At 46.0% G+C, this 16235-nt stretch overlaps 1 protein-coding gene across 1 annotated transcript in view; it reads left to right on the forward strand.

Annotated features, from left to right (window-relative positions):
• GUCY2F (guanylate cyclase 2F, retinal) overlaps positions 1–16235 on the forward strand; it is a 48388-nt gene that overhangs the window by 25510 nt on the left and 6643 nt on the right. Inside the window, exons 15-17 of the mRNA XM_076332073.1 lie at positions 3811–3909; positions 6289–6383; positions 7887–7972. Of these exons, the coding sequence (XP_076188188.1) occupies positions 3811–3909; positions 6289–6383; positions 7887–7972 (280 nt within the window). The remainder of the gene's footprint in view (positions 1–3810; positions 3910–6288; positions 6384–7886; positions 7973–16235) is intronic.

Raw genomic sequence — 16235 nt, forward strand, 5'->3', positions numbered from 1 at the left:
CTCTGGCAGAAATTAGGTGAGACTATGGCCCCAGCTTGTCTTGCCCAGAGCAGGAGTCTCTGGAGCACCAGCAGCACATTTTCAACATAGAAAGAGAGTAATTCGGTGTGTAACATCTGCTGCTGCCTGTTGACAGCAGTTCTGCAGCGCGTCTTCCATGCACCCAGCCAAACATCTATCCCTAGGTGATGTGTACGGGGGGTAGTTACATTTTTTCTTGTTTTTATGAACTTTGGGTATCTGGAAAGCGGTGTTGCTATGAGCTGTTGTGTCGGGTGTGAGAGGAAGAGGAGGAGGAATTGGTGTTTTCTTTCTAAAGAAACAGAAGCCAGATCTTGTTTTGCACAGATCTGGCACCGTCATACTGTCATGGGAGCAGCGAGAAATGCATGCTCCAAAGCAAACCAGCTCTCCGAGCCACCGAGCTGACAGCAGAGTTTGATTAACCCTAGACCTCCTTTCTCCTGAGGAAAGAAGCATGAAGAGGGAATCACCAGCATCATGAAAGCATTGAGGAAGCACTTGGGGGAGAGGAGGGTTTGGCTAACACTTTCACTGTCCTGGAGAGGATGGAGAACGGGTGTGACCACCAGTTTTGCGGGCCAACTGCTCTCTGGAAACGAGTGCCAAGAAGAGCTTGTGATCCCCTCTCTGAAAAAGCAGTAAAAGCCATTTGGGCATGGGCTGCCCACGTCCCTCCAACCCCAACAGAGAGCTGCACCTCTGGGAACTCCTGCTGGCCCATGCCCCTGGCCCACTTGTGGCAATGCGTGGGTAATGTGAAGAGGACAAAAAGACCTCTTCACATTTGTGTTTGGTCTGCAGTTTCTCCCCTGCTTTAAATGCACCCTGGAGTCTTGGCTCTCCTCTCTTGACTTGACTGCATGTCCAGAAAAACTCAGCTGACTCAGCTGTTTCCATGCCGTCCACGTCTGGGCTGGAGCTGGACAGTCGGGGAGAGCAGTGGTGAGAAGACAAGCTTTTCCACGAAGGCTGAAGAAGATCTGTTTATCGGTCAGGCTCTCTGGCAGGCAGCCCCACACTTCGATCGAGCTTATTAACCTCTGCGGCACCACTGACAGCTGTTGCGGAGTCTTAGCCAACACGGCTCATTAACTGACCCTGCAAGCGCTGGCAAAGAGCCGTTTCAAAACAAACCAGCGAACCTGTATAATTAAACAATTAGGCCGTAATGTTCTCATCACAGGGTATCTGGTTTCCTCTGAAACTTGTTACTGTGGGAGATTTATCGCTGGAAGTTTTTGTTAACCCTTTGCTGAAGCTGTCTAGACAAGGGGGAACACACACAGGCAGCGAAGGCAGTGAGTGAATGCTCATGGATGCTTTCAACATGGAGAAGTCCTTTGGGCATGCTTACACTGTAGGGCTGGTTTTGAACCAATAACTTTCTGCAACAGGAGGACAGGCTTGAAAGCAGTACTCTAGAAAGATAGTACCTCGCCCTAAAAATATTGCCTATCCTAAACTGTGAGCTTTGCAGAAATGATTGGATGATTGCACTGGCTGAGTAGGAAACCTAAATTTAGGCACCCACGTGGAGGTGTTTCCAGGAGTGTTAGGGAGCCTGCATTCATTTTGTGGTTGGTGGAGACCTGATGGACACATAAGTGGACCCTGGAAAGCTGTTCAGGTGCGGGAGTGGAAAGGCTCTTGGCTCAGTTGACTGCGTTGACTTGGCCTCCGCTGACTACAGTAGGACCTAAGCTGCCTATATTTGTGCTTCTTAAAATGGAATCAAATCCTCCTCAGCGAGGGCTGTTTTTTGACAAGAACCACTTTTTTGTGTCCTTGCAACACCTATTACAGAATAGGTGCAATTACAGAAGGAGCTTTGATCCTCACTGAGATTTCTGGGTGCCGCTGTCATGTCATCACCACAAGATGAAGAGAGGTGATGCTACGTGAGTTAGTGTTTTCTCAGGGAAAGCTCTTACTGAAGCATGAATTAAAAAGTCTCCAACAAGACCCTTTTTTGTGCATCTGTCACATTAGTGTGCGTACGAACCAGTTAGGTAAGCGTTAGGTCCTTGACCCAGTAGTATCAACAGTGCCTTTACAGTTGTGCTATAGAAGTGCCTATAGACTAGACATTGAAAAAAACTTCCTCTAGTGGATATAGCTCCTCTCCTGAAGAGCTTGAACCAAATTAGTGAGTGCTGATAAGGATTGGAATTAAATTAGAAGAGATTCTGAGGAGCAGTGTCTTATCCAAGGTTGCATGGCACATTGGCAGTAAAAAAAAAACCCATTAAATCAAGTTCACCTGATCTCCAGCAGTCCCTGCACGCTGTGTTTGATCCAGACATGCTGTTTAAGTCCTTGTCATATTTTTGGTAAGAACCATTCTTCCTCTCTTTTTTTTTTTTTATCTTTAAGCAAGTGATGCTTCATCAGGCAGGAGTTAAAATCTGTCTTACCTCTCAGTTTGCACCCTCTGTAAATTATATTGAAACCCTGTTACTTTGACTCTGCAGCAACAACTTTTCAGGGGTCACAGCAAGAGGGGTTCTTGCACAGTTCCCCATAGCTTTCAGCTATGGAATTTCATTGTCCTTAAGATGCATCTGAAGACTATATGAAGAATCAGTTTTTGTAACTAAGAAGGCTAAAATCACAGTAAAATTACACTGTCCTAAACAAGTAGCTGATCACTTCTAAATTAGGCTACAACTATTATTATTATTACTATTATTTTTAAAAACCAACATTTTAACCTACAACTTTTTCTATTATGAAAAACCTTACCTATAGCATCATTTCAGATACTGTTGATGATGTACTACGTTCACATCTCTTGTAACCTTGCATGGGAAAAGATTTCCTAGATGTCAGTTTTGCTAAATCTTAACTCAGAAGGATCATGAAATTGAAAAGGCAGGCAGAGCCTGAAAAGACGTATGACATAAATGCATCCAATGGAAAATAAAGAGGCCTGTCTTTTCTCTGAAGGAAGCCCCACACCTTCTTACATTGCTGAGAGCGTTCTCTTTTTTCTGTCTTTTTCTTTTTTCTTTTTTTTTTTTTTTTTGCATTTATTTTGCAAGCCTGATATTTTAAATTGTGGGTGATGAAATTTAACATCTCATCCTTCAGAGCGCAGTCCAAACATTAGCTAAGCCAAGTGCCCCAGATGACAGTTGTCTGTGCTGTTTGGCTGTCACACATTTTATCTCTGTGTGTGTGCGCCTGTTCGTGTGAATCCTGCACACATACCTCTCCCTGAGAACTTGGCACCGGTTCTTTGGGAGCTACTTTGGAAGGGAGTGGAACTCATCGAAAGAATGAGAAAGAGGAAAAATAAACAGTTTTTGGCTAGACAGGCAGGCTAATGATGTCTTCCTTTCCAAGGAGGGGACACAGGGTGGTCCAGCGTGCTGCCAGCATCTCTGGACTTCCAAGGCTGATTTGCAGTCCTGTTTTACTGGGACACAGGGCATGTCACAGGATCTGAACTTTAGTTTTCGCGGATGGAAAAGGTCTTTTTAAAATGAGATTGTGATAGTCCTTGAGCTTCCATGAACTCTGAACAAATTTCTCCCAGATGATGGTGAACTGAGGTCCTACCACACAAGACCTTTCTCAGGCATAAAACACCAATGTGCAATCCAGAGCAGTGCTTCATTTTTGTTCACTTGTAGCAAGCACCAAGGCCGATGAGATCTTTAAAAAACCTACTCCTGTATTCCCAAGTGGTTTTTGAATATGAGAGGAGAGGGTAAGATTTGTTTGCCAGTGAGCCCCTTGATTTGTGCAGTACCATCGGGGTCATACAGATGATGTGTCTTTCAGGGCCTTGCGTGGCAGGCGTGGTGGGGCTTACCATGCCACGGTACTGCCTCTTTGGAGACACGGTGAACACGGCGTCACGAATGGAGTCCACGGGCCTGCGTGAGTATTTGGGACAGTGTCTGGGGTGTGTGGTTGAACGAAATTCTCAAAAGAGATGAAGAAACGCACGTCTTTAGTTATAAGCATTGCAACTGAATCAGCTCTGAAGAAAGGGACAAGTCAAACGACAAAATTCAAAGCAGCCTGAAGGCGAGGGCATCAGCTTTGCCATAGTAGGTCAGCCTTTAAGACCCTGCCTTCCAGCTACGGTCCTCTGTTTTGGATCCCATCAACCAAAATCAACATGATTCTTGCCCTAGATTTCTCCTACATTTCTCCTTGCTTTCAGTCAGTGCTGAGAACCCTTAATTCAGAGCTGTTCTTGCACAGTAAAATAATGCACTTACCTGTCATGGCCAGTACAAGGCAAGGGTTGAAGCACGTGTGGGCACTGCTTCCATCATGCTGGAGAGAGAGAAAAATCAGACCGCATGCAACGATGTCCTGCAACACGAAGGGCATAATTTTTGATGGCTTCATTTATCAGCAATAACAACTCCACAAACAAGCGTTGGCAGGTCCTAACAAAATCCTTAAGCTTCCCTTCCTCTTCAGGTTTTCTTGATGTCTTTCTTGATGGGTCGATGTTCATGCTATTTTTCCCTCAAGGCACAGCCTACATGCACAGAGCCAATAGCCGCAGCAGATGAGACAGTACCATCTCTCTGGTTCTTATTGTCCCATGGCTGGAGACTTCTAGACATGTAAAAAGAGCTGGTGGGGAAGAAACATTTACCTGCTTTTCACACGTGTTTGTGAATTTGTAAATTCACAAAATTTACCATTTTCACATTTTCATATGTATACACAGATCTGCTGTTTGTTGCTGTCCTTGGCTGAGACATGGATATGCAAACCACAGTGGTTGAACTGTGGATGACACAGTGGACAGCTAGGGACAGCAGCGTCAGAGCCCTGGACGTGTTTTGAATTTGCCTTTGATGTTCAGGCTGTCAGTATAAGTTGGTTTCCAAAGGCAACGCCTCATACATTTTAATCCTTGATCTCTGATCTCCCTTCTGATATTTTCAACAGCTCTAAGAAATTGCCTATTATGGCTGGTTTACAAGCTACACGACGTCTGTGATATTTAATATTAAAATCTTGAGGTCTTGCCAGGCTAGAAATATGATGCAGTATATATGCCACATTGGAACTTTTTCACTCTTTCATACAATCCTCACATTTCTAGCTCCAGTGATTTTGATTACACTAATTAAGACTAACAATTAGGCTAATCATTAATTAAGGAAAACTGCCTTTCTTGTGATTACAGCTGGCTTATTTTAAGAGGCATGCATTGCATTTGGAAAGCAGTGGAAAGGAGGAAATACTTTGATAGCAGGTTTCTAATGGCAAGAGAGATATTTGAAGAATCTCAAGGTTTAGACCCTTGGAAGTGCAAAGTCCCACTGAGACTGGAGACAGCAGGAGCACTGCAGATACAAGAGCATCATTATACATGACTAGAAATGTATATAGATACACAGTTAAAGGAATATTGTAAGTTAGTGTCTCAGGAAATGTCGCTCAAAGCTGTGTGGTCTTCCTCTGCATATTTGAACTGATGTTCTTCTTTCTGATTATTCTGCAAAAAAAATTTAATTGGTTCATCCCCCATCCTTCAAGGGGGAAGGGAATGTGCTTGACACATTTGAAAAAAGAAAGCTCAACAAAAACAACAGCAAAGAAAACTATTTTGGGGGAAAATGTTTTAGGAATATTCCCTGGCTTGTTCACACCAGCAGAACAACAACAAATTTCAGTGAGTTCCAACAATGGCTGTAAAACAAACTGGGGGAGATGGGAATTTTATAAAGATCTCCACCTTTGCCCTTTTTGTTCATAGGCTGTTAACGGCAGCTCTGGATGGAATCAATTACTGAAAAACCCAGATGGATCTAGATGCACAGCCACATTTTTGTTATGTCCCCCTATAACTCCATCTCTCTTCTTTTCATCCCAACTTTCAAATGACGTTGGGTGTCTGGAGCAGGACAGTTGGTTATTTTTCTTTTCTTTCTTGCTGCCTAGTTATGCTTTTATAGATAAAAACGGCATTTTTGAATCCGGCTGACAATGTTGCTGAAAAACCACTTACCATCTTTATTAAGAGCTGGGCTTCTACTCTTAAGGTGTTTGGTATCCTTCTCCAGGAAATCCCCAGTGTAGATCTCCTCTCACCCTGTGCTCGTTACAGCCCTACCTGGAAGGATCTATCCATCAGCATCAAACTCTACGTAGAGGAGCACCACACAGCTACACCAGCTACACGCCTGCATGCTTTGGAGCATGTTTCCTTGCCAGTATGAAGCAGTGGGGAATTCGCAGTGTGTGTGTGCAGTATAGTGATCCAGCTGTTTTGCTTTCCGTTCCCAGCTTACAGAATTCATGTCAGCCAAAGTACAGTGAATACGCTTCGGAGTCTAAATGAAGGCTATGAAATCGTACCTAGGGGAAAAACAGAACTGAAGGTAAGAAGGCCAGGGCTGTGTGAAATGCTTCACAGGGGAATCTTCTTGCTTAAGGAATTTTCATATTAAGCTCTTGTTTGGCTTTCATCCACCACTCTTCTGCTGGATCCTTCCCAAATTGTCCCCATCAGTTGTTTCAGTACATGAGGTACTTATTGAAGGACCATGGGATTGAGCAATCAGCTGTATGTGCTGGATCTAAGTATTGGTTTAGGTCTCCATTTAGTCCACCTTTGACAGAAGCTGCTGCTTTTCACAGCGTTAAAACAAGACAACACTAAATAATTCAAAACATCATTTAGAATCATAGAATCATTTAGGTAGGAAAGGACCTTTAAGATCATCAAGTCCAACCATTAACCTAACACTGCCAAATCCACCACTAAACCATGTCCCCAGGTACCACGTCTACACGTCTTTTAAATACCTCCAGGGGTGGTGACTCAACCACTTCCCTGGGCAGCCTGTTCCAGTGCTTGACAACCCTTTCGGGGAAGAATTTTTTCCTAATATCCAATCTAAACCTCCCCTGGTGCAACTTGAGGCCCTTTCCTCTCATCCCATTGCTTGTTACTTGGGAGAAGAGACCGACCCCCCTTCGCTACAACCTCCTTTCAGGTAGTTGTAGAGAGCAATGTCATCTCCCTTGGGCCTCCTTTTCTCCAGGCTAAACAACCCCAGTTCCCTCAGCCGCTCCTCATCAGACTTGTTCTCCAGACCCTTCACCAGCCTCGTTGCCCTTCTCCCCTTACATAGTCAATAGACAGAAGTAGGAGCTTTGCTAGCCTTAAACACCTACAGTAAGAGGTCTGAATACGACCTCAGGTCCCTCAACAATCTTTCATGATGAGTGAAGTCATCTCACCCAAGTTCATATGCCTGCAAGTGGAGATCAGAAGTAATTATTCCAGGTTTAGTCAATGGAAAGAAACCTGTACATAGTTAGTGGAGATAAATTGGCACTTTAGGAAATGATTAACCTGACTTACTTTCAGGGTCCAGCTTATGTGAAGATGAATGTCACCCTAGAAGTGTCTGTTTTCCTCCACTTCTCCAGTCAAGGGTGATTGACTCTGATATAGATGCCTACAGTTCATCAGTTGCATCTCACCTGAAAAGCTAAATCATCAGTGGTGGGAGAGGAGGTTATTATTCTGATACTTAGCCCAGCAACACTTGTGAAATCTCTCAATTAATGATGCTAGTGCTGCCAAAGAAGATGATTAGAGATCCTGTAGTTCCCCATTCCTGTTAAGCTGTGTAGTTTCAATGACCCAGATCAATGAGGGTCATTTGTAGATGAAGGTTTGTACAAGGCCTCCTCTTTTAGGATAGTGAAATTCAAATAATCCCTGAACCATTGTGAAGGAGATCGCAAGATTTCCAGCCATGCTCTGTCTCTGGATATATATGAAGCCTGCAGAAACCCAGTGAGGAAGTTACGTATTGAGCAGAGGGTGGTCAGAAAGCTGCTTTTTATCTGGATTTTTGTTTTTATTTTAGGGTAAAGGAGTAGAAGACACATATTGGCTAGTTGGGAAAAAAGGCTTTTTGAAGCCCTTACCTAAACCTCCTGAAGTAAAGCCAGGGTAAGTGTGACTTCATCACTGTTCAATACATTCATTAAAAGGTCCTTGTTGGAGTTAGCAGGCTGAATAGCTGTCTTTCCGTGCTGTTCGCAAAGTCTACATCATTTTTCTTAGGTGACTTACATTTTCAGGCATAGTACTGGGACTCAGAAGTGGTGCCGTTTCTTCAACTCCTCTCCTTAATCACAGTTCCCAAGAAGTGGCTTGGAAACTTGCTGTTTCCACCCTATAGTCCCTTGGAGATGATTGAGCACCAGGGAGTTCCTTCCTGAATCTCCTTCCTACTCCGTGTGCGTATGGGAGACACACAGGTAGGGACACTTTCAGGTCTCTGGTGTCATCAGTGTGTGGGTGACACTCAGATTTTTCTCTCCTTCCATCAAACTCCTGCAGAAAACACCAGCCTCATTCACCATATAAACATGTTTCTTCTCGGTAGCACTGTTCATTCAAACAGAACAATAAGGAGACTTTGTGTTGTAAAAATATGGCATCGGTAGGTAATTAAAGATTGAATGATGTTGCCTCCATACAAGCAGCAGTGAGCAAAGATTGAGCACTTGAAATTCATGAAGCCATTCTGTAGCTTTGCAATGCCTGACTTTGCAAACGGAGTACTCCCTGTTCAGCTCTCACATGCTGTATGCCTGGAAAGGGTGCTGTGGTCAGGACATAAAAACCACGAGTGGGATTTGTTTGACAAGAACAGTGTAGTCACCCACATCAAAGCTAGTCAACCTTGACTCCCTCTATAGTCAACAAAGAGAAATACACGCTCAGGGGTCTGATTCGACTGACCTGCTTGGACATCTGTATTAGAAGATGAATCGCCCTTGCAAGATGTCTGTTTTGTTGACTGTAGAGAGGGCCTACAGTGACTAGCTCAGAGAACGATGTCTGACAGCAAACAGGGTCTGCTTTTACTTTGTCTCTGACTTCCCCTGAGCAATCTTGTTCTAAGTTTTGCCTCATTTCCTCTTAGTAAAATGAAGATGTTTTTTATCTGCCTTTGCAGATAATGGTTAACTACTTGGGCAGTTGCATACAGGGCAGTCCATGTGCTCAGAGCCCTCCCAGAGCTTTCATGGAGTAGCATGGAATTTACAGTATTCTGGGCCATAAGTTTTAAGTTATTTGGGTGTCAATTAGGGTGGAAGATAGAAGGTTACTGGAAGATAATTTTGAGAGACAATATTTCTTAGGCTTGGAGGCATTTTATTGTTAATACTTGATGGAAATGAGCTATTGAGTAATGTGTGTTGATACCAATGATGCATTATTCATGGGAAATATGAAACTTGGAGGAGTTTTGCCAGATTAGCAAGGTGGGTTGGCTTACTATGCAACCAAGGAAGCACCAAGACTTCTACCTTGAGAGCAGGTTCTTCTCATCCTGCTCTTACCATCTAAAAGTCATGTGTTAGGCCTCTGTTGACTGTTCAGGTTCTTTCCATAATCCTCAACGAGCCTGTCCTCTGGTCATGTGTGCCCAAGTCAGACTTATGCAAGCCCAAGCTGTTTCTAAACATGGATTGTAAATGACAGAAAATATTGTCCAGGGGGACAATAAGAGGAGGCAAAAATTTTTCCCACGTACCCAGGATCAGGGGATCTTGAGCATCCTTGCGTAACCTCAGAAGAATCCACCAGTAGCACTGCAGAGAGGGAGGTGATCTTCTGCTCTTGTCCCAAGGCCCCAGTTTTCACTGTTCTTTTGCAGTATTTCTGTCCCCATAGATCGTCATACAGCAGTTGAATGAATGTGAAAGCAGTTAGAGGAAAAAGCAAAGTTGTATGAAACTGAATCTGTCCTAGTGAAGGGTCAGAACCAAAGCCATACCCCACAGAAGTCAAACATCAAACGGCAGAAAGACGTAACCAGATGTTCAAGCAAAGCAAACATTTGGAGAACTGCCTCATGCATAGGCAGTGCTATTATCAGATAGTTATCAGACACTACGTCCTGTTTTTCCAGCCTTATCTTGACGGTTCAGTTTTGTGCCAGTTTATGAGAGGTTGAAAGTTGTTTCTCTCTTATTGGCCAATACAGTGGTTTCAAGTCACTGCCTCATATACTTCCGTAGGGATTTCCTCATCTGTAAGCTTTTGAGCTGAAGAAGGAGGTACTGAATAAATTCCTCTTCTACTCATCTTTTCACCCTGTCCTGAAGCAACTCACCTTCTGTTTAGGTCTTTCCTTTCCATGAGGGCCATGAGCATTTGCTTTTACCTCATGCTTTATTTTGTGACTTGGGTGGCCTAAACATCTGCAGATGGGCAGTTGTGGTGGTTTTGCTGAGAGGCGGTACTTATTAAGAGAAGGTTAATAAATTGTGCTTGGTCTCATGTCCATACTATGGAAACACAAACCTGTGGGCCATGGATTTCAGGGTCAGATCCTAGGGGTGGATGTTCTGTCTGAAGAAAGGGCTCAAAGTAACCCTAAGAAAATGATTTCATCTTCATAAAAATCTGTGGATCTGTGTCTGACCCCATGAGTTGTCTCCTGGAACTCATGGTCCTGGACAACTTGATGAGCTTAGTTTCACTCATGGTCTGTTAATGCTCCTTACTGCCATGACAAGTCATAGCCCTTGAGATATGGAGTATTTCAGGCCTTCACTGCAGTGGTTTATGGAAAAGACAGCAGGTAACATAAAGAAAAAAGTGCTAACTTCCCATTATTTCCTATGATGTAAAACCCATCAGCCAATCAAAGCTGTAAGCACAGTCCTTGGCAGGAGGATTTCTTGACACGTGAAGGCAATGATCAAGTAGCTCACAGAGCTGTTCATAGATGTCTAGGGACAAATCAAGCTTCATTATCTTACTGTGCTTGCAGTAGTCTTGGCACCCTAGACCTGGAGAATGGTCCTTGACCTTACAAAGATGAGTTTATATGCAGGTTAGAAGCCAAACTTCAGCAAACTTAAAAATATAGAAGAATATTTAATTATGTGATTGGGTTAATAGAATCATAGAATCATTAAGGTTGGAAAAGACCTCTAAGATCATCGAGTCCAACCGTCAACCCAACACCACCAGGCCCACTAAACCATGTCCCTAAGTGCCTCATCTACACGTCTTTTAAATACCACCAGGGATGGGGACTCCACCACTTCCCTGGGCAGCCTGATCCAATCTTTAACCACTCTTTCAGTACAGAAATTTTTCCTCATGTCCAATCTAAACCTCCCCTGGTGCAACTTGAGGCCATTTCCTCTCGTCCTATTGCTTGTTGCCTGGGAGAAGAGACCGACCCCACCTCGCTACAACCTCCTTTCAGGTGGTTGTAGAGAGCGATGAGGTCTCCCCTCAGCCTCCTTTTCTCCAGGCTAAACAACCCCAGTTCCCTCAGCCGCTCCTCAGCAGACTTGTTCTCCAGACCCCTCACCAGCCTCGTTGCCCTTCTCTGGACACGCTCCAGCACCTCAACGTCCTTCCTGGAGTGAGGGGCCCAAAACTGAACACAGTATTCGAGGTGCGGCCTCACCAGTGCCGAGTACAGGGGCACGATCACTTCCCTACTCCTGCTGGCCACACTATTTCTGATACAGGCCAGGATGCCATGGGCCTTCTTGGCCGCCTGGGCACACTGCCGGCTCATGTTCAGCCGGCTGTTGACCAGCACCCCCAGGTCCTTTTCCGACAGGCAGCTTTCCAGCCCCTCTTCCCCAAGCCTGTAGCGCTGCATGGGGTTGTTGTGGCCCAAGTGCAGGACCCGGCACTTGGCCTTGTTGAATCTCATGCACTTGGCCTCAGCCCATGGATCCAGCCTGTCCAGGTCCCTCTGCAGAGCCTTCCTACCCTCGAGCAGATCAACACTCCCGCCCAACTTGGTGTCGTCTGCAAACTTACTGAGGGTGCCCTCAATCCCCACATTGGCAAGCCTCCAGTCGTCCGGGACCTCCCCCGTTAACCAGGACTGCTGATAAATGATGGAGAGCAGCTTGGCGAGCTCCTCCACCAGCTCCCTCAGCACTCTCGGGTGGATCCCATCCGGCCCCATAGACTTGTGAGCGTCCAGGTGGCGTAGCAGGTCATTGACTGCTTCCTCTTGGATTATGGGGGGTTCATCCTGCTTGCCGTCCCTGTCTTCCAGCTCAGGAGGCCGAGTACCCTGAGGATAAATGGTATGCCTGTTAAAGACTGAGGCAAAGAAGGCATTGAGTACCTCAGCCTTTTCCTCATCCTCGGTGACAATGTTCCCTCCCACATCCAATAAAGGATGGAGATTCTCCTTGGCTCTCTTCTTGTCATTAATGTATTTGTAAAAACATTTTTTGTTGTCTTTAACGACAGCGGCCAGATTGCGTTCTAGCTGGGCTTTTGCCTTTCTCATTTCCTCTCTGCACGACCTAACGAGGTCCCTGTACTCTTCTTGAGTCGCCTGCCCCTTCTTCCACAAGCGGCAAACTCTCCTTTTTTTCCTGAGTCCCAGCAAGAGCTCCCCGTTCAGCCAGGCCGGTCGTCTTCCCCGCCCGTTCTTCTTACGGCGTACAGGGACAGCCTGCTCCTGCGCCTTTAAGACTTCCTTCTTGAAGATCGTCCAGCCTTCCTGGACCCCTTTGCCCTTCAGGACCGTCTCCCACGGGACTCTCTCAACCAACATCCTGAACAGGCCAAAGTCCGCCCTCCAGAAGTCCATGGTTGCGGTTTTGCTGGCCCCCCTCCTTACTTCACCAAGAATGGAGAATTCTACCATTTCATGGTCGCTAAGCCCAAGACGGCCTCCAACCACCACATCTCCCACCAGTCCTTCTCTGTTTGTAAACAGCAGGTCGAGCGAGGCACCTCCCCTGGTAGGCTCACTCACCAGCTGTGTCAGGAGGTTGTCTTCCACACACTCCAGGAACCTCCTAGACTGCTTCCTCTTTTTCAAAACTCCATCTGCCGCCAGCAGGCCCGGTGCCGTGTAAACCTCCCCATGATCAAAAAAGCCAAAATTCCTCCGATGGCACCAGCCCCTGAGCCACGCGTCGATCAGGTGTGTTTTCCTGCTCCTTTCAGTATCCTTCCCTGCCACTGTAGGGATAGAGGAAAACACTACCTGTGCTCCCGATCCTTCAACCAGTCGCCCCAGTGCCCTGAAGTCCCTTTTGATCACTGCAGGACTTCTCTCTGCAACCTCATCACTGCCAGCCTGTATAACCAGCAGCGGGTAGTAATCGGAAGGCCATACCAGACCAGGGAGCTTCCTAGTGATGTCTCTGACCCGGGCCCCAGGGAGGCAGCAGACTTCCCTGTGGGATGGGTCCGGTCGGCATATCGGGCCCTCTGTTCCCCTCAGAAGGGAATCACCTACAACAATTACCCTCCTTTTTTTCTTAGCAGAGGCAGTCATAATGCGTGGGGCTGACTGCCTCACCCTAGGGTGACCCCCTGGATGGACCTTCATCCACATCCTCGTTTGCCTTGCCCTCAAGTTCCAGGGCCCCATATCTGTTGTGTAAGGGCAACCAGGAAGGTGAGGGAGGCCGGGCGGGGGTTCGCCTGGCACGCCGAGCAGGGACCTGTTTCCATTCCCCCCCGTCGCTTAGGTCCCTTCCTTCTACCTGGTGGCAGGAGGGCAGGGGATCCTCTGCTTCTTGTGGAGCCTCCGTCTGCTGCCTTTGCCTCAGGGACGGTAGGCTGAACAACCCCAGCCTGTCTTCATAGGAGAGGTGCTCCAGCCCTCTGATCATCTTTGTGGCCCTCCTCTGGACTCGCTCCAACAGGTCCATGTCCTTCTTACGTTGGGGGCCCCAGAGCTGAACGCAGTCCTTTGCTTTGGTACTGAATACAGTGCTTTCAAGCAGCAGGAGCCCTCTATCCCAGGAGGTAGTTTTATCTAGAAACTTTCCCTTTCCCCTTCTATTTTAAGTTAGCTATGGAAAGTCAACTGGAGGGGGGAAAAAAAAAGAATACAATTCAGCGAAGAAAGATACAGATCGTGGGTCCTCTCAAGGGTTTTTAACCATGAACCCAGTGCCCAGGTAAAGAACATACGAGAGTTTGGGATTTTTATCATCAAACCCAGATCCCTTCTCTTCTGTGAAATCATGCAGTCGGTCTTAAGTCCAGAAGGGCTGATAGATCATCTAGCCCACCACCATCCACAATAATTACAACCTGATGTGAGAAATCACTAAAAACTGGGATTTTAAAATCTAAACTAAGCCAGGGATAGGAGAGAGTTTTTGGGCTCTCCCACCCTCACGTACATGAGGATCAACCCTGGAGAAAGCACTGAGATCCTTATTTGAAGATGAAATGGGTGAGAAGCAGTGAAGGATGCTCAAAGAATCCATTTCCCAACACCAGATGAGAAACATCTTTTTACAAACCAGGAAAAAGACGCCCATTAGGACAACATGGCTGCTGCTTCTACCCAATACAAAGCTCTCATTGCTTTGTCTATGTTGAGGCACCCTGGCAGGATGGGAGATGATCAGTAGAGAGTCTCTAGTGCGGCTGTTGCTGCTGATGTGCCTCTCTGGGGGGATAAGAGAAAGGATTTCCATTCAGGCTCCTGTTTGAAGTTTTTCACCCAATGTTCTTTTAAATCAGAAAAAAAAGAGCTTGTGAAGCAAACAGCAGTGAAAAACTTTTGCTGTCCTTACATCACTGGAATTATACAACAGCATCACAACATTTCCTAAATAAACTTTATATAACATATAACAAGAGCTGTTTGGGGAAATCAAAGCATCCTCTGGCTCATAGGCTTGATCACCCAACGTCAGGACAGATGCTTTTTGCTTCACAATCAATGCTTTCTTTTCAAATTATTTCTGAACCCCAAACACAACAGCAACATGATGAAAAAGGAATATTCTGGTCATGGCTATGGCATAATGCAGGTGAGAAAGAAGAATTTTTCTCTGAAATCTGATTGAGGGGAGAAAAGGAATGAAAGCCAGTGACTTACCTCCCTTTGAACAAGGCTCTCTGACTTGGAATGCAGTTGCTCCAGCTGATACATTTAAACAAGGTCTTTTTGAGCAAGCTGAGGTTTCTGGGAGAAGTGGCTGGAATATTAGAGAATTACTACCTATAGCAAGAAACTCTAAATGCAGTGTTCAGAAAGGAAGCAAAGTCAGGTAGTGGCATTGTTTGGCTGGAAGATGTGATTCAATGCATTACCCTTTCTTCCATGGATATTTCTATGGATTTAGGGAAAGGTAGTTCTGAAACTGTGCTCACGACCTGGCTGGCTTTGTGGATCATATTCTGGCTTGCAGGTATGGCCTCAGGCATGGCTGAGGTGCCCAGATGTGCCTGGATGTGCCCAGTAGTTTCTCCTGTCTCACCCAGACAGACTGGGAGGTGAAGTGGGAGGTGAAGGTCCCTTTGAAGGATGTTTTTGCAGAGGAACAGAGAGAGCAGCAATCAGCACCTCGACAGCAGGAGAGGCTGTCTGAGGCAGGTCCTGGCTGCAGGAGTTCATTTGAGGGTGTTTCTCCCTGGATCTGGCCTTCACTTCCCTTGAAAAAAGAAGCAGAGGGAAGCCCAGTGACGGGTGATCTGAGCTGTCTGAGCAGGAGCCAGCTTGAGTCTAGGAATAATTTTATGGCGTTGCACCCACTGCGTGGGCTGGCCAAGTGAGGTCTCTACCTGATCAGGGTACACTGCTCTCCCTCGTGCCATCTAAACAGGCTTTCTTGTCACACAGCAGCCCAAAAGCTCTTTTATGAACACCAGTGCTGTTTACCTCTAGCATAGACACCATCTGAGCTGGTCATCTCACACATCTTTTAGAGTCAATGCAGAGAAAAAGGCACTTCTAGGGTGCAGCTCTTCTGCCCCACAGAGGACATCTACTTTGGGATAAACCCCCAGCAGTGCCTGCTTCCCTCCACTGGCTCAGAAGAGAGCCCAAGGTATTTGGCTCAGATGGAGACATCTCTGTTGCAGATAGCTAAATTTCAGGGAGATGAATCCTGCCTGAGCTGTAGATTCCCAGAAGAAGCCATTCCTCATTCAGCCCATCAGGATTATATCCTCCCGGCTTCCCTGTCCTTGGGACTCAGCCCTAAAGGCTCCAGCACCCATGGCAGGGTTTATAAACAGGGATCAATGTTTCTATAAAAAGGAAAGATGTTCCCAGAGCTGAGGATTTAGGTACGGCATGGAAAGACAGCTTGGTTAGATGTTTCCGTTTGTAGGACAGAATTGGCAAAAGAGCTGAAACTTTACTCTGACCTCCCTCGGGAAAGGCTGTTAAATTTGTGCTAAGCTTTCAGGGAAAACTGGCTGTCTCTAGGGACAGTGAAATAGGATT

This window comes from Aptenodytes patagonicus, chromosome 1, assembly GCF_965638725.1.
Source record: "Aptenodytes patagonicus chromosome 1, bAptPat1.pri.cur, whole genome shotgun sequence".
Classification (NCBI taxonomy): domain Eukaryota; kingdom Metazoa; phylum Chordata; class Aves; order Sphenisciformes; family Spheniscidae; genus Aptenodytes; species Aptenodytes patagonicus.